This window comes from Myxocyprinus asiaticus, chromosome 31, assembly GCF_019703515.2.
Source record: "Myxocyprinus asiaticus isolate MX2 ecotype Aquarium Trade chromosome 31, UBuf_Myxa_2, whole genome shotgun sequence".
In the NCBI taxonomy this organism is placed as follows: Eukaryota; Metazoa; Chordata; class Actinopteri; order Cypriniformes; family Catostomidae; genus Myxocyprinus; species Myxocyprinus asiaticus.
Genome location: NC_059374.1, coordinates 11,048,484 through 11,072,741, shown reverse-complemented (window position 1 = coordinate 11,072,741; position 24,258 = coordinate 11,048,484). Strand labels below are relative to the sequence as shown.

Sequence of the window (24,258 nt, the reverse complement as noted above, 5' to 3'; positions counted from 1 at the left end):
CCTGGTGTTTGTTAAATTTACTAACTTTTTATGACAAAGTAGATTTTACTTAATTTTATAAAATTAAATACACTTAAAAAGTAAATCTTACTAGTCAGTGCACATCTGACAAAAAAAAAAAAAAAAAAACTAAAAAGATTGAGTGGTAAATTATTTGAAATGAGTATTATGGATGGACAAATCCAAGTTTGAGTTGTTTTTAGAAAAGTTTGATCGTAATGTCCATGAGAAGTGTCCTTCGAACCAGTTACATATTTGGGAAGTACTACAGAAAGCATGGGATGAAACCTCATCTGATAAACTGATTACTAGAATGGCTAGATTTCATTGCTGCAAGAAAGTTTCCTGGATGAACAGAAAGTTAAAAGAATACAGCATTTACCCTATTTAAATAGAAATGGTCATTTTTTAACATTGTATTTGTCTTTAGTGTAATTCTTGATCAATCAAGGCATACTTGGTGAATGAAATTATAATTTTCTTTCAAAAACATCAACATTTCAGTGATTCCAAACTTTTTAACAGTGCAGCTTATAAATTAATGGTTGCAGCTTCACTTGTTGCTATGAACAAGTTGATACAGTTGGTATAAACCCCATCAATCTCCCAGCATGTTGTCCATCAAAACTTTAATAGTAAAGTCAGTCATTATTTGGAATACCAGGCATGTTTCCAAGTTATTAAATAAATGCAAAGTGTTTTTGGTATTGAGTTTTTATTTTGTTTTATTCATTGGATAAAAGATTTTTTTTTTTTTATCTCAATTTTCTTCAGTGAATTCCTTCAAGTTAAACATGACAAAATGCAAAGAAGGATTGGCAAATGTATGAACTGTCAAGTTATACAAATGAAAAAGAATAGGGCTGATAATGAATAGCCTTGAAAAGTCTTGAAAAGTCATAAGAGAGCAAGGCATACTGAAACAACAAACATATTTCAATCCTGAGCATCTAATGAGATGTGTCAGACAAAGTAAATGCTTTAAATGCTTTTAAATCAAAAAAAGGCAAAAATCTAAACCTTAAAGGCTACATTATTTCATTCCTTTTATGTCAGTTGTAGATCACAATGTATGCAGAATTCTTATTTTTTTCAATAATGCAACATTCTCTTTCAAATCCAGCGAATACATTTCAACAATGGAAGACAATCCAAGTGCTTTAAAAGCCAGTCAAAAATGGCAATCCTTAATAACCTCTTTGTATCAGTATCAATATAGGCAAATCATTTTTCTAAAATAGTACAGTGACAAATAAAAATGTATTTTATCTTTTCCAATAGAACATCCTGTCTACAGAAAATTTTTATAGAATATGAAATTAACCAGTAAAAAATAATTTAAAATATATGGCCCCATTTTGAGAAATCAGCCATGTTGGCACATTACAAAGAATGAACTGTCTGAAATAAAAATTAGAACAATGTGAAAAGCTATATTAAAAGTATGTGCATATACATAGTCTGAGTGAATGTAATTTTTTCAGCAAAAGTAATATGATTAAAGCTTTCTTCATAGAAACAAGTCACAAAATAGATCTCTTCAGTAAACCACACTTAATAAAAATTCTCAAATGAAAAAGTAGCCCTTCAGAGTAGTGTCTCATAGTAGGTGAACATCAAGCTAAAACTGAAAAGTTGCTAAACTCTAAAATTGTTTCAAAAAGAATATATAGGTGGTCGTGTAGAGATTTGCCTCAATCCGGGTGGCGGAGGACGAATCCCAGTTGCCTCCACATCTGAGACTGCCAACCCGCGCATCTTATCACGTGGCTTGTTGAGCGCGTTGCCATGGACACATAGCGCGTGTGGAGGCTTTACGCCACCCACCGCGGCATCCACGCTCAACTCACCACGCGCCCCACCGAGAACTAACCACATTATAGCGACCATGAGGAGGTTACCCCATGTGACTCTACCCTCCCTAGCATCCGGGCTAATTTAGTTGCTTAGGAAGCCTGGCTGGAGTCACTCAGCATGTCCTGGGATTCGAACTAGCGAACTAGTTTGCTGGTGGTAGCCAGTGTATTTTACCACTGAGCTACCCAGGCCCCCGAAAAAAAAACCATTCTTAAACAAAATTAACCATTTTGTTTTGATTGTTGTTGAATCAAGCTAGACTTTTTATTCTGGTGTTGCATGCAAAGCTGTTACAGAAGTGTCCAAATGCATTTATTTGCAAATAGGCTCTCAACCTCATGGAGGACGAAACCTGCAAAAATAATAAATACACAAATAAATAAATCTGAATATTAATGCATGAACAAATATATAATTACATGTGTGAGGAGATATACAAATAAATAAATGCACCAATCAATGGAAAAATAATACAATATAACAAATAAATGGTTGGTAAATGCAAATTGTTAAAAGAAATGCAAAATTGAAAGTTGACTTTTAATTCCACATTTTTTTAATCATTCATGTAAAAGGTTCCGTATTTAAAAAAAAAAAAAAATGTTGTCCTTCGTGCAACATGCTAATGAGAGGATGTTCAGGCATCAGTTAAATTATCGATACCAAATGCAATGGATTTTGGCAGGAGTTTGCAGTTTCACCATGGTGAAGAGAAGGTAGATAGCACAGTTGCTCCACGAAGCAGTGAATAGTTTGGAGAATCGTAAAAGATCCTTTGCTAAACTTCATTTATTGATTGATTGTGAAAATTGGGTAATGTCCTTATTAATGTCATAGTCAAGTGAAGCACTTTTACAATGATCAGCCAATGGTGTCATAAATTCCGCCTACTGATGGTTGATTGACATTCTCTCATTAGCAGATTGCACGAAGGAAAAATTAAAACGCAAATACATACAGAAATAAATTATTAAAGAAATACAGAATTAAAAAATCAACTTTCAATTTTACATTTCCTTTAACATTTTTGCATTTCCCAAACCGTTTTATAGTGTTTTATTTTTCATTAATGTGTGCATTTATTTATTATTTATTTATTTATATATCCCCTCGCACATTTAATTATTTATATTTATGCACAAACTCATTAATTTATTTACTTATTTTTATATGTATTTGTGTCTTTTTTTATTTATAATTTTTTTCAGGTTTCGTCCTCCATACAACCTGTCTTGAATCACAATTCAGTAATATTTAGAAACAGTTATAACATCTAAACTATTTAGATAAGTGATCCTGATTGTAGGGAAAAAAAGGTTTAAAATAAAGTTTCAATAAAAAAATAACAAATAAAACTGATTGCATATATAAATCACAACTAACATTGACTGTCGCGCATAAAGTTTCAATAAAAAAGTTTCAATAAAAAAATCAGTTTTAGTGTTTAAACTGAACAAATTATTTTACAGTTATTTTACTTAATAGCCCAAAACATATTTGCAAATAGTTAAGCTCAAAACATACTCAATGCAAGTACGTGAACACAAACACTTCTAGCTCACAAGTTGCATTTTTTGTGCCTTTGGACTCTGAAATGTGTCAGAATGCAATCTGTAACAACGCAAGCAAGCATTGCAATCTCAGAACTGATGTAATGGGCATTATAGTGTGCATTAGTGCAAACTGTCTTCCTCTGTGGTCAATTTTCTCTGTCATGAATGTCAACATTTGAATGGCTCAGCTACTAATAGATCCCTCTGCATGTTAAGTGGGGATAGAAGTATTTTAACATCGGAAAATTTATAGACATCACCTTGTAGATGTACAACGGAGAGTGTTTGCAAGGTATTGGCCAAGCATTCACATCTGCATTTGTGTACTTGCGTAGAGTATATTTCTGGTCATAGGCTACAATTTTACTCTTTTCCACCCAAATGAATTATTTATAGTAAATAAAAGTAAATGTTTTAGATTTGTGTATGGTGGGTGGCTCATAGGTGAATGCTTTAAGACAGAACTTCACCAGATACTGAAAGTTGGGGTAAAAGGGTTATGCTACATTTTTGTACACAACAACTTCTGTTCTGACACATTTCCTATGATATTCTTTGAAACATGCAAGCAGACTTCTTGTGGAGTAATTATGATGAGCACCAAGAGACTGTAAAGAGTACTACTGACTGAGTTTAAATCCCAAAGAGCCCAATCCCAATGTTCTTTCTACTGTATATTTTATGTTCCCTGACCAAAATAGACCTAGTTTCCTCTATTTTTGGATTTTGGACGTAGATGACAATTAAACAAAGCTGGATAGAAATAAAAAACTGCAGGTTCAAATCCAAATCCCTAGAATGAGAAGGATACTGAGAGCCCAATCTTGTATGACCTTCAGTGTTGGGTGTAATCTGATTACAAAGTTAGTTAGTTACTGTAATCCAATTACTTTTGAGAAAGGTAGTGTAATGCGTTACATTTTAAATTATAGTAATTAGATTACAGTTACTGACTTTAGTTAATTACTTTTAAGTACATTACTTGCCTTATGCATTAATTAAATAGTATTATTTATGTAGAATTCTATTACGTACAATTTAAAACATGAAAAACATATGCCCTCTAATAAGCCATTGTAAGGGAGAAACGTGTAGTTCTATTGAGTAGGAGTGGGCGATATAACCAAATTTCTATATCAAGGTAATGGTATATATCCCAATATAGTTTTCTTTCTTCTTCTGGAAATACCAACAAAAAAGTGTTTATGTATATTTAATACGCATTTTTTTATGAGTATGCGAAAGAAGCAAACATTTTCCTAGCGATATTCCAGACATTTTTGGTCGATAACGATATATATGATGATATAGCCTACATGTTGATGGAAAGTGATTCAAAAACTTCTGAAAAGAATATAAGTTCCTTTTTCATTCAAAACAATGTCCAGAGTATCCTAATTGTAGACCTGTCATGTCCACTGCAACGAAAAACTTTATCAATCAATAAATAATTATAAAAAATTATAATTAATCTTTCTTCAACCAAGCAAAAAATTAGGCTTCTCTCTAATTATACACTATATGTATTTCTTTTGAATTTTGCCTTCCATTGGATAACTTTTTTGGCAACTATATATCCTACAAGATATAAATTTACACCGTTGACAAAGTTGTTGTTTAATAATTCCTGAAGTAATTATTTGCGGTAGTAAAGATGCCAGTAGGAACGCTTGACGGTGTCAGCAATAGTAAGTAACGGCAGCCATGCTTAAGGCCTTTGTACATCAGAGGCGACGTGATAATGCAAAACGAATCGCCAACAAATGCCCCATTCACATTAAAAGTGAGGCGAATGATCGCCCGTTTACAAATTCACACCTTTACAGTAGTTGGCGCTTATCGACAAGCAATTTTACCCCGGTATGGTAGGTGGCGCAAAGCACCTTTCAACTGGTCAGCCCTTCTCCCATCATGAACGAGAAGAACAACTTCTTGGCAAGTTTGCAAAACAACCATGCAATACAAAAGAAAAGCAAGCGATTTCTCTAACGAGTAGATCGAAAATAGAAAATTGATTTCTCTACAAGCTGCAGCAGTGATGGCGATGACACTTTCAAAAACTACTGCAATTCACCTACTGGACAAGTTGACAGTATTATCATGTATACACAGTCTGAGAGGTGATTAGAAAGAATAGTGTATGACACTGCCACACATACTGTATATATTTGTGCTATGTACATTTGTTTAAAATCACTGCATAATATACTCACATAATGACTGTTCAAACAAATGTTTTCAATTGGAACAATACTGACTGTATCCTATGCCATGTATATCTATACATGTAATACATTTGCTCAAAACTCTGCATGATACATTTTAAACATGACGACATCTAAACACAAAACCTATATACAGTCTGATCCATTATAAGATACATTAATACTGCTAACGGCAGCACAGCTGTTAACGACTTAAAGATAGCACAACAATAACGATTACATAATTTTGTGGAGATACCACCATGTTTTTGGTATACAAAGGCACATAGAGTGCACTGCAAGTTACTGCAACAGTATTAATAGTATTAATATTTGCCAAAGAAAAACAATTAAGATCTGTAAAGCATTTAAAGGTGATATAAAGGCAAAGATGCTGCAATATCTGTTATATTAGAGATATAAGAGAACTTGCATAAGATTAAAGCAAAGGCAAAAAAATGCATTAATGTGGAAAACCCACATAAGATCAGAGAGCTTTTTAAAGGGGATGCAAGGCAGTGAGGCAGCAATATCATTTACATGGTAGGAGACCCCATATGATAATTTTTTTTTTTTTCAGTTTTTCTTCAGGATTTCAGGAGTTACTTCTGCATTTAATGTCAGTGGTCAAAACAGCTTTCTGTGTTTTAGCGCCACCAGTTGTGCTGTTATTGGTAACTGCAGCGGCTCCTGACACGTGATCCAAAGCTCATATTTTATTGGTCATGGCATTTCATCGCTGAGCGAAAAAAAAAACAAAAAAACAACGCTTTGTCCTCGTGTGAATGTTCACTCCAGGTGCGAATGGCTTCATAGGAATCCATTGTTTCTATTAACAATGTTAATAGCGGTGAAAATGTGCATTTGGTGTGCAGTAGAGGTCTGCGACCTAGATCCGACAGGACCCGAGAACCCGAAGGGTTTCAGGCCGGGTTTGGGTCAGTTTTTCAAGTAGGGCTTTGGATTTGTCTGAATGAAAAATAAACAGGCTTACCGAACTTGTTTTGCGCACGCGCTCTCACTCACAGACACGCGCAAATGGACGAGTCAGGGGCCGTTCACATCGAATGTGTTTTTGTGTGCGTCTGTTCTGTTTGCCCATTGTTTTCCTATTCAAACACATGCTGGATGAATAAGTGCAGGTGTCACAAAGATTCAACAATCTGAAGGCTGCATAGAGGGGACTGTTGCAGTGTTTCATATTATTCCAGATTGTTCTGCACCAAGTAAAGTTTCAGCAAATAAACGGTAAGGCAATGCTTTTTTCCTTTCTGCTCTAGTGTACTGAGGGGCTGCATTGCCTTGTTAAAACTGTATGTTTGCTGTTTCAATACTGTTACGAATGTTGCCTATAAGTTTACATAAAATACAGCCTATTGCAACAGTACTTGCTAGAAGAAATTAGATAGTAAGTGATTTCAGGTTCGGGCTTAAAATCTGACGGTATCGTTCAGGCCGGGTAGGGTTGGGCCACAAAGTCTCGGGTACAGGTCGGGTTTCATTTTAAGGCATGTGCAGACCTCTAGTGTGCAGAGGCCTTTATAGAAGGGTCAGTTTCACACCACAGAGAATGCAGCGTTTTATTAACAAGCCCTTCCTAATGTTTTCTCAGAATGAAAAGTAATTAGAATCTGAGGTTCTCTCGCCCTCTCTTTCTCCCGGCATGCGTGGTGCGTGCATGGGTCAGAAAGAGCGCTCTCATCAAATTACGTGAGAAAACCGCACCTTTTAATGCAAAAAATAAAATTCCTCCTGCGTTTGACTTGTTCAAGAGTCTTCCCTTGCTCTGGGTGTTTATCTTTATCCATGGTTGTTCGACTCTCTTACTATCAGTCTCAGGCTACGTCCACATTAATCCGGATACATTTGAAAAACAACGTTTCCATTTTCAAAATGCTCTGTGTCCGCACCGCCGTTTTCAAGTGTTTTCCAAAAGTTGCTCATTCACTCCGAATTGTATGAAAACTCATAAATCACCTTACTGCACATGCAAAAATAATAAAAAATATCAGCGTTCCATGTGCAGTCTAAAACGCAATTGTCCTAATGTTCCCTCGCCACACAGCAGTTCTGAATTAACTTCCAATCGCCTTTAAAGGAATGCAATGTGAAGGTTGTTCAAAGTAACATTTATCTTTAACAATGCTATCAAAGTGAATAGCAGGCACATCAACGCTACAACATGGGCCGCCATCTTGATTGTTTTGGGTTGAATGGATCACATGACTGCATCACATGAAAAACAAATACGCCATAGTTTTCAGATATCTCTGTTTTCCCTATCCACACTAGAATGCGAAGATGGTGTTTAAAATGTATCTACTTGGGAAACATTTTCAAAAAGCTCTGTTTTCGCTGTCAAAAACGCTGTCTCAGTGTGGATGGAAGGCCAAAACATAGAGAAAAAGATGCACTTTCAAACGAAAACGTATTAGTGTGGATGCAGTCTCCCGTGTAGGCAGGTGGAGCATCGGGCACACATATTTACAAACCACGATATTGACGGTAGAAAAATCTCTACTGGTTGATACTTTATACTGTCGCTTCGATATATATCGCCCAGACCTAGCGCTGAGTGCATGACTTGCATGCAACAATGAACAAGGAGGAAATACATTATTTTGAATTTGTTGAGCAAAAAAAAAAAGTTTTATGTGAAGTGTTTCAGAAAGTAACTTCAAAGTAATTATTAATGTGATTACTTTTCACTTAAGTAATCAGAAAAGTAATCTGATCATAATTTTTATAGAAGTGTTTAGTCATTTGTAGTGGATTACTTTTTTCTTTTATAATTTACCCAACACTGAATTGTGCCCTTGAACAAAGGCATTTAACCCACATTTTACTCAAAGTGGACTGTTTCAACTGATGCAATGCAAGTTGCTTGGGATAAAAAGCTGCAAGATTACAAGTAAAATAAGTAAATACTTATCTTGCATTACTTATCCAGAAGTTAGAAAGCCTCTTTTGTGACTAATTAAAGAAAACTTTAGTGACTGTGACTAATAGCTATAATAAAACACTGCTATAAAGGTTCTTTTAATAACTACAGTTGAAGCGCTCATTTTGTTTGGGGATTCTACCTGATCTTCGAGTATTTTGTCCTACTGTCCCATCTTTCAAAGCCCAGGACCGGAGAACATATTTGTTACAACTTGTCTTGTGCCTGTCCACTTTTTGACATTCTCTGTCAAATTGTCTTTGTAGCTTAAGTGCCAGTTCTCTGTCCTCCTTTTCCTGATTAATTCGTTGGACCAACAAATCATCAAACCTGTCGCAGGCATTGCAACAATCTATCCTGGATATTTTTGACTGTACAGTATCTTCCAAATGTTTGGTTTTGTGGCTTCTCTTTTTGCCCCTTCTTGAGGTAGGTCTGTTAAGTACACAGCTCTGGGTAGTGGGCTCATTTATAACGTTCACAGGATCTATAGTACTCTGATTACAACGTCCAATGTGTTTGTCAAACATCTGTACACTCACTCCTGATGGTCCGTATTCACAAAGTGTTTTACATCTGCTGTGCCCCTCTGGGGTTGAAGTATCTGCAATAGTTTGTGTTATCGATCTTGTGAGAGCACTAGTTGGTGGTGTACCTTCCTCTTTGTTACGCTGATCAAAAATAAGCCGTCGCTTATTCCAGAGTACAGGCTTTTCTTTCTGTCTTTTAGACTCTTCTGTGCTTGCACGGCACATGCATTGATGATCTTGCAAGTCGTCCTTGACTACAACACAGTTGCAGGGTTGACTGTCCCTCTCTTCAATGGGACTCAGTTTAAGGCTGAGATCTTCTGCGATCGGACTTGTGATGGTACCTTTAGAGGTCACTTTGGTGCACTGACGATCCACCTCAATCTGCTTCCACTTCTGCAAGATGGTGGGGCTGGCCTCGTAGCTCGTGGACTTGTACAGACTGCGTGTCAAGTTCCTAGGGGTTGACTTTACAATCGTGGGTTCCAAAAGTCCCCCATTGGGCAGCCTTTTGGGTGGAGTGCATGGCGAGCAGACGATAGGCTTAAAATGGTTAAGTTCTTCTGATATGCTATCATTGCTTTCAGGGCTAATAGACCTCTCTGGTTTAGTTTGAAGCCCGAGTGAAGTAGAGGAGGTGTGGACACCCCGCCAGTGGTGCCTCTTATCTAGGCTGAGTACCGGTGCTGAGAAAGACCTACTGTTCTCAGAGGAGAGAAGAATTCCAGCGTTGTAACTATGAGTGATGTTAGCCTAGAGAAGGGAAGATATTCAAGTTTCTATTTCCTTCTATATGTGTGCTGTGGCCCAGTGGATAAAGTTTTAGGGCACTGACACATTTGAGAAAACTTTATAGGCTGATTTATTCTTCTGCATCAACCTACGCTGTAGCCTCTACATGGTGACCTATGTGGTAGTTTGCATTCATAGTTCTGCATTGGTGTGTCTGCATTGTTCTAGTGCTAGTATATTAAGAAAAGATGCCTTTATTTCTGAAATAATTTTCCATTTCATAAATAAACAAAAGCAATGTAATTTGTGGAATCAAAAGTATTTATTTAATTCCTGCAGCATGAAAAACAAGTTCAAAATATTTGAACATGTTGGGATTTATGTATGCATCTCCATGCTGAGAGAAAATAATTCAGGCATATACTGAATGCTTGCTTGAGTTAATAATAAATAAATATCTTGTAAATATTTACAAATACTTGTCTTGGACACTGTGCAGAAAAAAATCAAATTAACTACTTGACCAACACAAAATGAGTGTTGTTTTAAAGCATGGTAGCTCGACTTTACAATGCACATAGGCAATATGAACAAATTTTAACAATTGCTTTTTTAACCCCAAGTTGCTCTAAGGGGACTGTCCCTGTAATAAATGCACAAAGTCAGTTTGGATACATTTTTGTGATGACAGAATCACCCAGGAACTAGCTGAAATGCCATACCTTTTCAGGAACATTGTGATTTGCATGGCCTCTATTTTTTCCTTTGCCATCTTCAGAGTCAGTACAACTCCTGCTCCTCTGAACTGCACTGCTATGAAGGCAACTGTAATGCAGCACAGCACAGCAATGGAATGGATGTTTATTTTGCCAGAAAACTGTTTGTTGAGGGAAGCATCCAAATTTAGGTTACACTAGGCAAGCTTTCCTCCAAATTGCTGACATTCTAATATAATAAATAGTAGGGATGCTCAGATATCAACTGACAGCTGAATGTCAATATAACACTTCATATTTATTTCCACTGATTACATGGGGAGGGAGGGGTGTACAGTATATTTTTATTGTATACAGTCTCCTTATTTTGTGTATACTGTATATTGTATATTATTAGCTGTATATTGTGTTGTGTAACAGATGTGTAAACTGTGTTGTGTAAATCAGATGTTTATTGTAATTGTCATACTGTTATGTTGCTTGGAACTGCACCCAAGACTTTCACCCACTGTTGCACTTGTGTATATGGTTGAGTGACAATAAAGGGATTTGATTTGATGTATCGGCCGCCGATATTTATCGACCAATTAATGACCAAAATAAAATAATCTGCAAATCGGTTTAAGCATGAAAATGCCGATATGAAAAACCGATGGTTCATTTATAATCATCAGCACACTTTGTAAAATCTCTTTGAATTCAAATGCACAATACAGAAATAATAATAGCCACAGAATATATTTTTTTTATATTTAATTTTTATTCTTTCTCATTCTCACATTAATAAGGAAAAACTGTCATTATGGGACACTTGTGAGAGCGGCACTTGCCTATACATGAGGTAAAACCATCCGAAAGCTTTGAAAACAGCTAACTTTGACTTCTGAGACATTGGTGTGGTATTAATTAAGGCTGCACGATTTATTGAGTTAAGTTTGAAATCGCAATAAGGTCTTGCACAATTACAAAAGCTTGAAAGGATGTGTTTATAAATAGACTGCAATCAGCTCTTCAATTAGCGCTTCAGTCAGCCTTGTGTAAGCGAGCGGCACCCTCTAGCAGTCTGGATGGCATTTTCCATTATCCATTACACCACTATAGAATTTAAAAGGGAGTTATGTTCATTTGGTAACTTTTTATTTTTAATTGATATGGTTGACATTTCTGTGGAACTGCCCAACATAATATGTTTGCATAATATGAATTTGTGATGTTCTATTATATACACTACAAACATGCAAAATGTGAGTTCTGTTGATTTGAACTACAAAAACAGAAGTGCAAAAATGTTTTAGAAGTATATATATATATATATATATATATATATATATATATATATATATATATATATATTTTTTTTTTTTTTACATCAAGCATCATGCTATGATATTTAGTTATTTTTCAATTTTTTAAAAATCTTTTTATCTTCTATTTATCTTTCATTGTGGCTCTCTTTAAAATTTTGGCCTGTCATGTGTTCAACAGATCCAATCCATGTTCAATGGAAATTACTTATTGTACCTCTTTATAAGTTTTTAAAACACAATTCCTGAGCAAAACAGTGATCTGATGACAAAATAAGGTAAGTGGCAAAATAATGGTATCGGCCAATAATTATTTGTAAAAATCGGTATCGGTCAAAAAATGTTCATATCGGTGCATCCCTAATAAATAATAATAGACCGATATATCAGTCAGGTTAATCGGCTACCCTGCCCTCTAGATATCGGTATCAGCTATTGAAAAAACCACATTGGTCAACACTCATAATAACTGGTTCAAATCAAATCATAAAATTATAAAATTAATAATAAAAAAAAAAGTGTAATACCCTCTATTGAAAGCAGGGGAGCACCTTGTTTTTCGTACAAATGCTGAAACATGTCTGGTCCTCTTTCCAACAGGCTCTTCATTCTCAGCATCTGAGAATCCACAGAACTGAAAAACAGCAACAGGAGAGGAACAATCACCTGTAACTCACCACTTACCAATATTTAAATACAGTAATATAAAAATGTAGGATCCATAAGTATGTGAATTAACTATATGTTTTAACCCACGTATGTAAAAAAAAAAAAAAAAGAAAGAAAACAAAAGAGTTTAAAACATCCAGGATATTGACAATGCTTCAGAATTCCACACTCTTCTGTGGAGAGGGTGTTTTTTCTTGCTCTCCTCAGTTTCTTTATAACAAATGTGTGACAAAATGTAAAAACAAGTTTATAAAAAATAGAGCTGTCGATTTAACCTGTTAATTTAGTGCAATTAATTTAAAAAAATACATAAACTGGCACATAAATTCCATATTTCATGGAATTCCTAAATTCTGATTTCAAAAGTATATATTTTTTTTTCCATCTGAGCCTTTCTTGATGTACATGTAACTTTGTGTTTTTATGAGTTGTGTCAGCAGGGGGCAGTCAGTGCATCTCAACAAACCTCACAAGTAGCGCAGCAACAGAATGTGAGTTGGTCACAGAATCGATTTTCAAAGTTATAACTACTAATTTCAACTTTACACAGCGTCTTACAAAATGTGCCGTTTATGACACTGAAGACCAGTGAGACGCTCCAGGAAACTCAACTGTCTGAACCAGAACATAGTAAATTACATTTGTTTTCTCTTCATCTCATATTTCAGGGCATAAAAGAGGAGTGGCTGTATTAATTTACAGTAGTGTAAATTATTAACATAAAACTGAATTAAAAGATCAGGAAGTAAGGTTTATTATGATAAATGGGAAAATAGATGGGTGACCAATAACGTTAATAAATATATATACCCCACCTTGAACCGAAATTAATTTCTTTAAAATTATTTTTAATACGATAGTATCTGAAACTAATGGTGAACTTGTTTGTGGGGGTGATTTAAATATTTGTTTAAATCCTAAATTAGATTCTACTAAATGTACGAGTCAGATGCCTATAGCAAAGAAGATAAACTATTTGATGCAAGTATATTGGAATTATAGATGTTCTGAGGGACTTGTTTCCAACTAGCCGAGATTATACTTTTTATTCTTATCCGCATGCAGTCTACTCTAGAATTGATTATTTATTTTTATTTTTTTATGATAGACAGACACAGAATAAAGGACTGTGAAATCGGCACTATGGATATTTCAGATTATGCTCCTATATCAGTGCTTTTAAATTTAGGTGAACAACAAAAAAACTCTTAATGGAAATTTAATTCTAGTATGCCTTGATTCACTATTATTTTTGTCCAGCAGGACAATGCTCTATGCCACACAGCCAGGTCAATCAAGATGTGGATGGAGGACCACCGGATCAAGACCCTCACATGGCCAGCCCAATCTCCAGACCCAAACCACACTGAAAACCTCTGGAATGTGATCAAGAGGAAGATGGATGGCCACAAGCCATCATACAAAGCCAAGCTGCTTGAATTTTTGCACCAGGAGTGGCATAAAGTCACCCAACAGCAATGACAAAGACTGTTGGAGAGCATACCAAGACGCATGAAAGCTGTGATTGAAAATCAGGCTTATTCCACTATGAACTTGTTTTCTTTGCATTATTTGAGGTCTGATAACACTGCATATTTTTTTGTTATTTTAACCAGTTGTCATTTTCTGCAAATAAATGCTCTAAATGACAATATTTTTATTTGGAATTTGGGAGAAATGTTGTTAGTACTTTATAGAATAAAACAAAAATGTTCATTTTACTCAAACACATACCTAAAAATAGTAAATCCAGAGAAACTGATCATTTTGAAGTGGTTTCTTAATTTTTTCCAGAGCTGTATATCCTACATTATATAGCCAGATAATTATACATAATTTGTATTATACAGTTGAAGTCAGAAGTTTACATACACCTTAGCCAAATACATTTAAATATGTATATGGTAAAACAAATGAAATATTTTTCCAGATAATATTTTAAAATATTTATTTGGTTTTAACACACTGACAATATAAACATTAATTATTTCATCTGCCAAATACTATCTCTCTTACACAGTATAAACTAGTCTTTATATGCAGTGCCTGAAAATAAAGTATATAGCAGCCTTTATATTTTATGAAGGGGGTCTCTTACAATCTTATTTGGGGGTTCTTGGCATCAAAAAACTTGAAACCCCCTGTTCTAAAGAACTTTAAAGAATGCCATGGTTCAAAATGGTCTTACACTGGTACATTTCCTATTAAAAAAATCAGTACTACAAAGTTACTATTTGTAAATGCAAGCAAATTTTTATATCAAAAGAAGTGTAATGCATATGTAACTTACCTTGATTTTTTGTTTATCGTACTCTTGGCGCATTTCTCCAGACTTGTGAATGGGTACGGGTGCACGAAAAATTTCTAATAAATAAATAAATAAAATCAGCAATTTAAAAAAGTGGAAAGAGTGACTCTTTTGACCACAATAAACACGTTTGATGCCCTCTGAAATCTCCGTTCATCCACTAGCTCCTCCCACTGCACACACACATGCCTGGACAAGTTCAAATCTGTTTATCCGCAACTGATCATCAAGAAGTTTAAAAACAGCATGAAAACTACACTACTGCCCAGTTAAGACAAATAAAAGGTTTATTGCAAAAACAAGAGTTTAGTCTTGTTACTAGACTGAATTAACACACTAAGAAAAACAAATTCGGATTTACGTTGTCAAGTCGAATAATGTTTGGGGAAAACAGTCCGCTAAAATCAGCCAGGAGTCGTTAACACTTTGCGTTCAAAAACGTCAAAACTGAGCGCAATGTTATAGAAGACAGGGGGATCAAACATACTTCGAAAAGTTTAACTGTTTTTCAACTTGACACTCCGTCTTCAAAACGCAACGCTCGTGGCGCGAGATAACTGTAAAAAAAAAAAAAAAGGCTCAGACTGAACGCAAGAACGCAACTTATGTGAACGCCCCTTTACAAACAAGGCTGTTTTTCTAGATTCACATTAAAAGTTTAGATTTACTTGCTACGTACAAGGTTACCGAGTTATCCTTAAAAGGTGTCCATTGATATCAGTAAAGCTGGAAAACGGTCTATATGTCATGCTGCGATTTCATGGAGCGTTAATAATTATTTCAAACTAAAGATTATATAATATGTCAACGCATACTGACCACCGTCCGCAGTCTCTCCATCTCTCTGCTCCATCCTCCGCTTACATCTCTCCGGGTGACTGAGACGAACCAGCTCCCAGAGTTCGGTGTTGACCAAGCTCTTCTCCCGGGACTGTTTACGGGCCCAGCTGGACACTCGCAGCCGGCACAGCGGACAGCATAAACTGATCAACTTCACCGTCCGCTGGAAGCAATGCAGGCACACCGAGTGTCCACATGGCATCGTTACCGGCTCCAGAAGTATCTCTGAGCACACGGGACACCGAGCTTCCTCCAGAGTCAGAGGAGCGGCGGGAGCGCCAGGCCTGGTTTTGCCTCTCTGCCCCAGTCCAGTGGATTTGGCAGAGCCCACCGCCGCCATCTTCATTGGTATGTGTCTGCGTCTGGTGTTTGAAAACAGGCCCTGCCCAGTCATTGCGTGGAATTCTAGAAGGTAATCTTCCAGCTGCCAAAATCTCGCGAGAGTCTCATTCGCTGTTACTAACGTTATTGTTAGGGATATATTTAGGGTAGGGTTAAGATTACGTTTAGGGTTAGGGGTATGTGTAGGGTTTTTGTGGGACGCTAAACAAACATAATAAACGCAGTATAAACGTCGCATGCGACTCTCGCGAGACATTCGGCAATCGGAGTGTTACCTTCTAGACACGACCGAACTCCGGAAAAACAACCAAACGTTTTCAAGTAACAGTGCAACGTTTTAAACTGAATATAAAAATTATTCGTCTGATGTCTGTAACAACGAACAGGAAACAATAGGCCTATTTTATTTTAATCGTATAAAGTGCCCCCAAAAATTATTAGGACACTTATTTCACACTAAAATATGTTTGAATGTAATTGCATTATATAGCACAGTTTGAGAATGAGATTTGTTGCAGTATGGTATGAAAACTGGTGCTTAAAGGAAGTTAAGTTAAGCTCAATCGACAGCATTTTTGGCATAATATTGATTATATATTATTATAGATTATTGATTACCCTCCTTTTCTTTAAAAAAAGAAGAAAAAAAAAAAAGAAGCACAAATCTGGGTTCCAGTGAGGCACTTACGATGGAAGTGAATGGGGCCAAGGCCAATCTGCAAATGTTAAAATACTCACTGTTTCAAAAGTATAGCCACAATATGTGAACAATATGCATGTTAACATGATTGTAGTGTGATAATATTGCTAACTAACCTTTTTTTGTGTGTGTACAGTTATTGCAATTTTAAAACATTGTTGCTTTGACGATGCATGTCAACAAATCCTAAAACTTATGATGACCGTAAAAACGATGATTTGAACAACTTTACAGCTCAAAAAATACATGAGTTTTAACAGAAGAATTAAGGTAAGTGCTTTTATAAAATTATAAACTTCACATATCTGCATTTAAACCCTCCAAAAATTGGCCCCATTCACTTCCATTGTAAGTGTCTCACTGTAACCTCAATTTTTGCTTTTATTTTAAAAGAAAAGGAGGTACGAGTCGAAATACTTTTTTGTAGTAATCAACATTATGCCACAATTGCTGCCGATTGGGCTTAACTCGTACTGAACCCGGAATATTCCTTTAATTGTCATAAAAATAATGCCACAGTGCAAAAAAACATGTAATTGTCCAAATCTAGGATTTAGGGAAAGTGTATATGGTCAATGCTGTAACTGGTCAACATTCCTTTTCTTTTTTTAATCTGCTTTTTGCAATTCATTGAAATGGTCATGCATGTAACATATTTTTATATTACAAATTTAATATTTGGTTTCTCTATTATTATGAGGTCATAAAATCTCCATGCATAATAATATGCAATGTTATGTAATTGCATTGAATGACAAATTATTATTACATTATATAAGATAAATACATTTTGAGAATTAGTTTGTGTGTTTGTGAGTGTGTTTTGTTTTGTTTTGGTTTTTGCATTATGGAAATGAAAACTGGCAAGGTGTGCTTAACTGAAATAAATATAATGTCACAGTGCAAATTGTAATGGTGCTAAACTAGGCTTCAATTTCTTTGCTTAAAAAAATAAAATAAAATAAATAAAAAAATAAAAAATAAAAAAACTTAAACCAGCCTAAGGTGGTTGGCTGCTTTTAGCTGGTTTAAGTTGGTCTCAAAGCCTGGCCAAGCTGGTGCTCAGCTTGTTTAGCTTTTGAAGGCCAACCAAACCAATTGAAGGCGTCCCAGACCAGTAGATGGCAGTAATGTACCGCGCTTACCATCTTTATTCTGAAGAGTAAGATCATCAGCGCTGACAACATGGCAGCGTCCAGTGAGTAATAATAACAGATGGATAAATTATATTTCTGAATGTCAATTACTTGAAGCCAGCGTCAGTTTAAATGCTTAAGGTGTTGTGTAATGCAAGTCTATGAATTTCGCGACCAATTCATTTTTAAAAGGATGTGCAAATGTAGTCAATTAATATGAGGTATTCAGAAAAATGCTGTTTAGAACCGTTTCAGACTCTAATATGACACACACACACACACACACACACACACACACACACACACACACACACTTTTCCCATATGTTATACTGAATCATATGTTATAGACAAATTAAGTATATAGAGTTAACCATGACCATGTTTTCCATCTATATAGTTCAACAGGGAGACAATCTCTGGTAGTAACTGCTGCTGTTTCAAACCCATCTGCAGATACAATGGCTCTTGGTAAGACAGCTGTCAAGGTGATACGTTTAGGCAGAATTTCATACAGCAATGCCTTGAAGATAAAGCAGCAACACATAAAGCAACATCTGGATTCGGTCAGTAACAACCCAAACACTTTATTACTGTGTGAACATGAACCTGTGTACACCATTGGCATCAGACAGGCCCCATACCCTCCTGAGGAGGAACAAAGGCTGAAAGCCCTGGGTGCAGACTTCTTCCGTACAAACCGAGGAGGTCTAATAACTTTTCATGGGCCTGGTCAGTTGGTGTGCTACCCTGTACTCAACCTGGGCTGCTTTAAGAAGAGCGTGAGATGGTACGTGTGTGAACTTGAAAGGACTGTGATCATGATGTGCAGTAAATTTGGGATCAAAGCCTCCACCTCTCCAGATACAGGCATTTGGGTTGGCAATAACAAAATTTGTGCAATTGGTAAGTAACTTTTTAGGTTTAGTTTTCTTTATATACATACACTTGCAGTCAACGGTTTGCGCATGCCTGCTCATTCTTTATTATAGAGCACAACAGTGTCCATTAGTGATGGGTTGTTCATGAAAGATTTGTTCATTTTTAAACTAATCTTTTATATGACTCGGACAAACGAGTAGTCTCAGAGAGTGATTCATTCATTTTGTTGTGGCCGCACAGGGCCAAAATCCGTGTTCGTGTTTTGTTCATTTGACGCGGAACAGCGGCAGGCGTTCTATCTGTCCACACTAGGCGCAATGTGTAGTTGCGTTAAGTTATAAATTGCGGTCTGACACATTTCAGAACGCAAGGATGCATGAAATTGAGATTGCGTTGCAAGATATGTCTGCATTCATGTACTTGTGTAGAGTATGTTTCAGTCCTAACTCAACCCACAACGTGTTGTATTCTCAACTTTGCCGAAAGGGGTGCTATAGCAAGAATAGTGTGAACTGTCCGCTTCTACCATGAGTTTTCTCTTTCAAATCAACTACTGTTATGATGGAGCAACAGTTGAAGAAAATATTGCAGAGCAGGTAAGTTAAAGTCACTAAATTTATAGCAACTTACCTGAGTAATAGCATATCCAGTTTAATAGCACAGATGTTTGAAGGTAACTCTATCGCTCCATTGAATACTGAGATTTGTTACCACCAAAGCAAGTACACACTTCAAGCATGTTCAACCGGACCGCGCATTGGAAATGTGGTGGCCAAGCGCTCGCATCTGCTTTCACATACTTGTGTATAGTATTTTTCTGCCTTAAAGGGACAGTTCACCCAAAATTTAAATTCTCTCATCATTTACTCACCCTCATGCTATCCCAGATATGTATGACTTTCTTTCTTCTGCTAATCACAAACAAAGATTTGTAGAAGAAAAACTCTGCTCTATAGGTCCATACAATGCAAGTGAATGGAAACTGTTGGAAACTCTCAGAGAAGACCAGGAGACTCGGGTAAAGCTTCAGCAGGATTCTTTATTGTAGAAGTTAGGAGAATCAGTCTACATGTCAGAACGTGCGGTCTCGTGCTGCAGTCATCAAGTCTGACTAAAGGAGGCATACATTGTATTTCATAATCATTCAGTGGGCAGTCCTTATCCATATTGGCCTTACACACAGGGGTGAAACAGAGGTAAGAAAATGTACCCCAAACTGTTAGCTCAAATAGACCTAGTCAAGATAAGTGTCACCAAATGGCTTGAGGCCTTGTGAGATCCAGCATCCCTAATCTAGATGAATAGTATCACCAAAAGGCTTGAGGCCCACCTGGTCCCGAGAACTAGAGACAGGTCAACATTCACGTACAGTTTGATTCTTATCAAGAATAAACTAAGAAACAGGCAACATTTATCTGTGCTCATCCTCAGTGATAGATTGTATATAACTGTAGTTTTTTTTTTTTTTAATGTGATGTAATGTGAAAGACCATAGACCACCTGATCTTCTAGTGACACTTAAATTTACAATAATAAGTAATCCTTAAGACTCCAGTGATGCAGAAGCCACATGATAGGTGTAGGTGAGAAACAGATAAATATTTATGTCCTTTTTTTTTTTTTTTTTTTTTTTTACTATAAATTCTCTTCCCTGCCCAGTACGTGGTGATAGGCACAAGTAATGTCAATTGCCAAAAACAAAAGAAGAAGAATTTGCAAGTGAAGTTAAAAATGGAGATTGATCATAAAAAATGAGACATGTCAATGTTACTCAAATAAATCTCTTTTATTTCTTTATGTACTAACTTGTGAAAGTGAATGCTAGCATGCTGAATACATGCTGGTTGGAAGCACTACATAGTGTTGTTTAGTAACTATGCTATGGTTAGCATAGCAACTGTTTAATGAAGCAAGCAGTCAATTTAATATGTGACATCTACCTGTCCTCACCGTTAGCTGAAGCTCCACTCTTCACCACAATGGTGACCCCCAAAACGCCAACATAACAGAAACTCTTCTAATTCTCAACATAACAAAACATTAAACACTAACAAGTATCCTCCTTTATACTCATCTTGCACAAAAACACATTAAAAAAACACTTAATATTACCATTTACTCTCCCTACTGTGTCCCATGTAAAGCATGCTGGGAAATGAAAATCCCCTGTCCTGTTTCATCAATGCTGCATTAACACCTCAAAAAGTATTCATGTAGTCCCAACTCAAAATGATTATGTAAACTTTAATTTTACAATTTAAATAGAACAAAATGTTCTAGAATTGTGTTGCTTTAGTTCATTTTAATTAAGTAAATTGAACAATTGGCAAAAATTATTTTTGAGTGTGTTTGGGGTTTGGGTAAGGGTTTAGACTTGGAAAAAAGCCTAATAACATTGTAACTATGGGCGTAGGAGTCATACGTTTTTGTACAAGCCAACTTGTATGATTTCTTACGATTTCACCATCTCGTACTATTATTAAAACATCATGAAACCGCATTGTCCCAGAATAATCCGAGAATTTTCTAAATAGGAATCTTGTGTCCTTCATTGGAAACAAAGAAATCAAACCTTTCGTACAAAGAAGCCAAAGGCCAATGTTACAACATTTTGTGTTTGATTATTTAGCTGTTAGAGAAATATTCTAGAATCTTAAATATTTCTTATTCATTTTATGTCATAACTTATTTGTTTTAAATGTTTTTAAACCCTCAAACAGTTTATTTCCATGTCTACAAGAAAAAAATAATCTCTTATTTTAAATGTAGTCTCAGATTGCGGCTCTAAATTTTGTCATAAAATGTAAAGAAAAGTGAGAGTAGTATGTTGTTAATTCTCATGTTTTTGCAGGTATCCATTGTGGAAGATACATAACCTCCCATGGTTTGGCTCTAAACTGCAATACAGACATGAGTTGGTTTGATAACATTGTGCCATGTGGACTTGTGGGGAAAGGTGTGACATCATTGAGCCAAGAACTGGGACGGGATGTCCCAACTGAGGAAGCCATTCCAAAACTACTTGAAGCCTTTACTGAACAATTCAACTGCACTTTAACATACAGTGATTCAGTTAAAACAAACACATGTTTATGAGTATCTAGTGTAAGAGGCTTTATTAAAAGTATATTCAAATCTTCCTGCTTGTATAGTATTAAAATTAATTGATATGTTTGTGCTGTGTTCATGTACAGTTGAAGTCAGAAGTTTACATACACCTTAGCCAAATACATTTAAACTCAGTTTTTCACAATTCCTGACATTTAATTGTAGAAATCGTTCCCTGTCTTAGGTCAGTTAGGATCACTACTTTATTTTAAGAATGTGAAATGTCAGAATAATAGCAGAGAGAATGATTTATTTCCGATTTTATTTCTTTCATCACATTCACAGTGGGTCAGAAGTTTACATACACTTTGTTAGTATTTGGTAGCATTGCTTTTAAATTGTTTAACTTGTGTCAAACGTTTTGGGTAGCCTTCCACAAGCTTCTCACAAAAAGTTGCTGGAATTTTGGCCCATTCCTCCAGACAGAACTGGTGTAACTGAGTCAGGTTTGTAGGCCTCCTTGCTCGCACACACTTTTTCAGTTCTGCCCACAAATTTTCTATCAGAATGAGGTCAGGGCTTTGTGATGGCCACTTCAATACCTTGACTTTGTTGTCCTTAAGCCATTTTCCCACAACTTTGGGGGTACGCTTGGGGTCATTGTCCATTTGGAAGATGCATTTGCGACCGAGCTTTAACTTCCTGACTGATGTCTTGAGGTTGTGCTTCAATATATCCATATAATTTTCCTTCCTCATGATGCCATCTATTTTGTGAAGTGCACCAGTCCCTCCTGCAGCAAAGCAGCCCCACAACATGATGCTGCCACCCCCATGCTTCACGGTTGGGATAGTGTTCTTCGGCTTGCAAGCCTCACCTTTTTTCCTCCAAACATAACGATGATATTTATGGCCAAACAGTTAAATTTTTGTTTCATCAGACCAGAAGACATTTCTCCAAAAATGAATATCTTTGCATATTCATTACATATTATGTGCACTTGCAAACTGTAGTCTGGCTTTTTATGGTGGTTTTAGAGCAGGGGCTTTTTCCTTGCTGAGCAGCCTTTCATGTTGTCGATATAAGACCTGTTTTACTGTGGATATAGATACTTGTCTACCTGTTACCTCCAGCATCTTTACAAGGTCCTTTGCTGTTTTTCTGGGATAGATTTGCACATTTCGCACCAAACTACGTTCATCTCTAGGAGACAGAATGCATCTCCTTCCTGAGCGGTATTATGGCTGCGTGGTCCCATGGTGTTTATACTTGCATACTATTGTTTGTACAGATGAACGTGGTACCTTCAGGCTTTGAAGAATGAACCAGACTTGTGGAGGTCCAACATTTTTTTTTCTGATGTCTTGGCTGATTTCTCTTGATTTTCCCATGATGTCAAGCAAAGAGTTTGAAGGTATGCCTTAAAATACATTCACAGGTACACCTCCATTTCAGTACACCTCCTATCAGTATCTAATTGTCTAAAGGCTTGACATAATTTTCTGGAATTTTCCAAGTTGCTTAAAGGCACAGTTAACTTAGTGTATGTAAACATCTGATCTACTGGAATTGTGATATAGTCGATTAAAAGTGAAACAGTCTGTCTGTAAACAATTGTTGGATGTGTCATGTACAAAGTAGATGTCCTAAATGACTTGCCAAAACTATAGTTTTATCATATTAAATCTATGGAGTGGTTAAAAAATGAGTTTTAATGACTTCAACCTAAGTGTATGTAAACTTATGACTGCAGCTGTACCTTCCCATATTTAAGTGTTGGTACCATCGTACAGATGGTCAATGCGATGTTACATTGATATACAAGTCAAAAGTTTGAACACGCTTGAACCATTTCATCTAAAGGCACATGAATTTCTTTACAAAGTTAGAATTTTAATTGATATTTTTTAATGGGTGAATTGAAGGAAAAGTAGCCAACAACTGGCCAGCAAACATGGCAACTCCACCAATGCTGTTTTAAAAGCATCTGTGGCACCTCATTAAGTCTGATGATATAATAAATAGTAATTTAGTCGATGGGTGGCTACTTCGATGCTAAAATGTAAGATAGATTTTATTTGTTTCCAGCTTGTGATTAGTATTTAATTCCCATGCTTCCATGTGTGGTATTTCATAGTTTTGACATATTTACTATCATTCTAAAATGTGGGAAATAGTAAAATGATTACCATATGCATATACCATGGAATTTACATAGTACTCCAAAGGTGATGTATAGCTATTGTAAATGTAAAAACAACAACAAAACCCATATTACCATGACATCATAGCCAAAGAACAATAATAATACCATAGTAGGTTTTTTTTTAGTTTTAAAAAAAAAAAAAAAATTAAGTGTTGGTAATAGATTCTCTGCATGGTTATCTTTTGAGATTTATGACTCATATGTTGATGAACTCCTAATGAGGTCACCAGGAGGCATTCTCATTAAAAAACATGAGCACCTTGCCTAAAGCAAGATGAGATGTTTACATAT

The 24,258-nt window shown here is 35.9% G+C and overlaps 2 protein-coding genes across 10 annotated transcripts; one reads left to right on the top strand and one right to left on the bottom strand.

The window, feature by feature from the left end:
• Positions 1 to 704: 704 nt before the first annotated feature.
• On the bottom strand, positions 705 to 16,000 carry LOC127421994 (E3 ubiquitin-protein ligase RNF169-like). Of its 3 annotated transcripts, XR_007894125.1 has the most exons (6): positions 15,634 to 16,000; positions 14,797 to 14,870; positions 12,365 to 12,471; positions 10,540 to 10,642; positions 1,196 to 9,838; positions 705 to 1,108 (listed from the first exon to the last, which is right to left on the bottom strand). XR_007894125.1 is itself a non-coding variant. In XM_051665288.1 (5 exons), exons 1-5 carry the CDS (start codon positions 15,998 to 16,000, stop codon positions 8,654 to 8,656), a joined length of 1,836 nt encoding a protein of 611 aa, XP_051521248.1. In that variant the 3' UTR covers positions 705 to 8,653. The 3 variants fall into 3 exon arrangements, 2 of the variants coding, with proteins under 2 accessions (XP_051521248.1, XP_051521249.1); XM_051665288.1 differs by having other exon boundaries at positions 705 to 9,838; XM_051665289.1 differs by having other exon boundaries at positions 705 to 9,838; positions 12,389 to 12,471.
• LOC127422017 (putative lipoyltransferase 2, mitochondrial) lies at positions 15,863 to 24,258 on the top strand. 7 transcript variants are annotated; one of them, XM_051665331.1, is made up of 4 exons: positions 15,886 to 16,002; positions 16,833 to 16,966; positions 18,288 to 18,737; positions 21,565 to 24,258. In XM_051665331.1, exons 3-4 carry the CDS (start codon positions 18,293 to 18,295, stop codon positions 21,807 to 21,809), a joined length of 690 nt encoding a protein of 229 aa, XP_051521291.1. In that variant the 5' UTR covers positions 15,886 to 16,002; positions 16,833 to 16,966; positions 18,288 to 18,292; the 3' UTR covers positions 21,810 to 24,258. The 7 variants fall into 7 exon arrangements, with proteins under 7 accessions (XP_051521288.1, XP_051521289.1, XP_051521291.1 ...); XM_051665328.1 differs by lacking the exon at positions 16,833 to 16,966 and having other exon boundaries at positions 15,863 to 16,002; positions 18,232 to 18,737; XM_051665329.1 differs by lacking the exon at positions 16,833 to 16,966 and having other exon boundaries at positions 15,869 to 16,002.

Coding starts and splice junctions, on each gene's coding strand:
- LOC127422017 (XM_051665324.1), top strand. Junction 18,738..21,564: donor TAACAAAATTTGTGCAATTG/GTAAGTAACTTT, acceptor ATGTTTTTGCAG/GTATCCATTGTGGAAGATAC.
- LOC127421994 (XM_051665288.1), bottom strand. CDS start 16,000: ATGAAGATGGCGGCGGTGGGCTCTGCCAAATCCACTGGACTGGGGCAG. Junction 10,643..12,364: donor TCCCCTGCTTTCAATAGAGG/GTATTACACTTT, acceptor GCTGCATTACAG/TTGCCTTCATAGCAGTGCAG. Junction 9,839..10,539: donor ATCACAATGTTCCTGAAAAG/GTATGGCATTTC, acceptor TCCCTTCTCTAG/GCTAACATCACTCATAGTTA.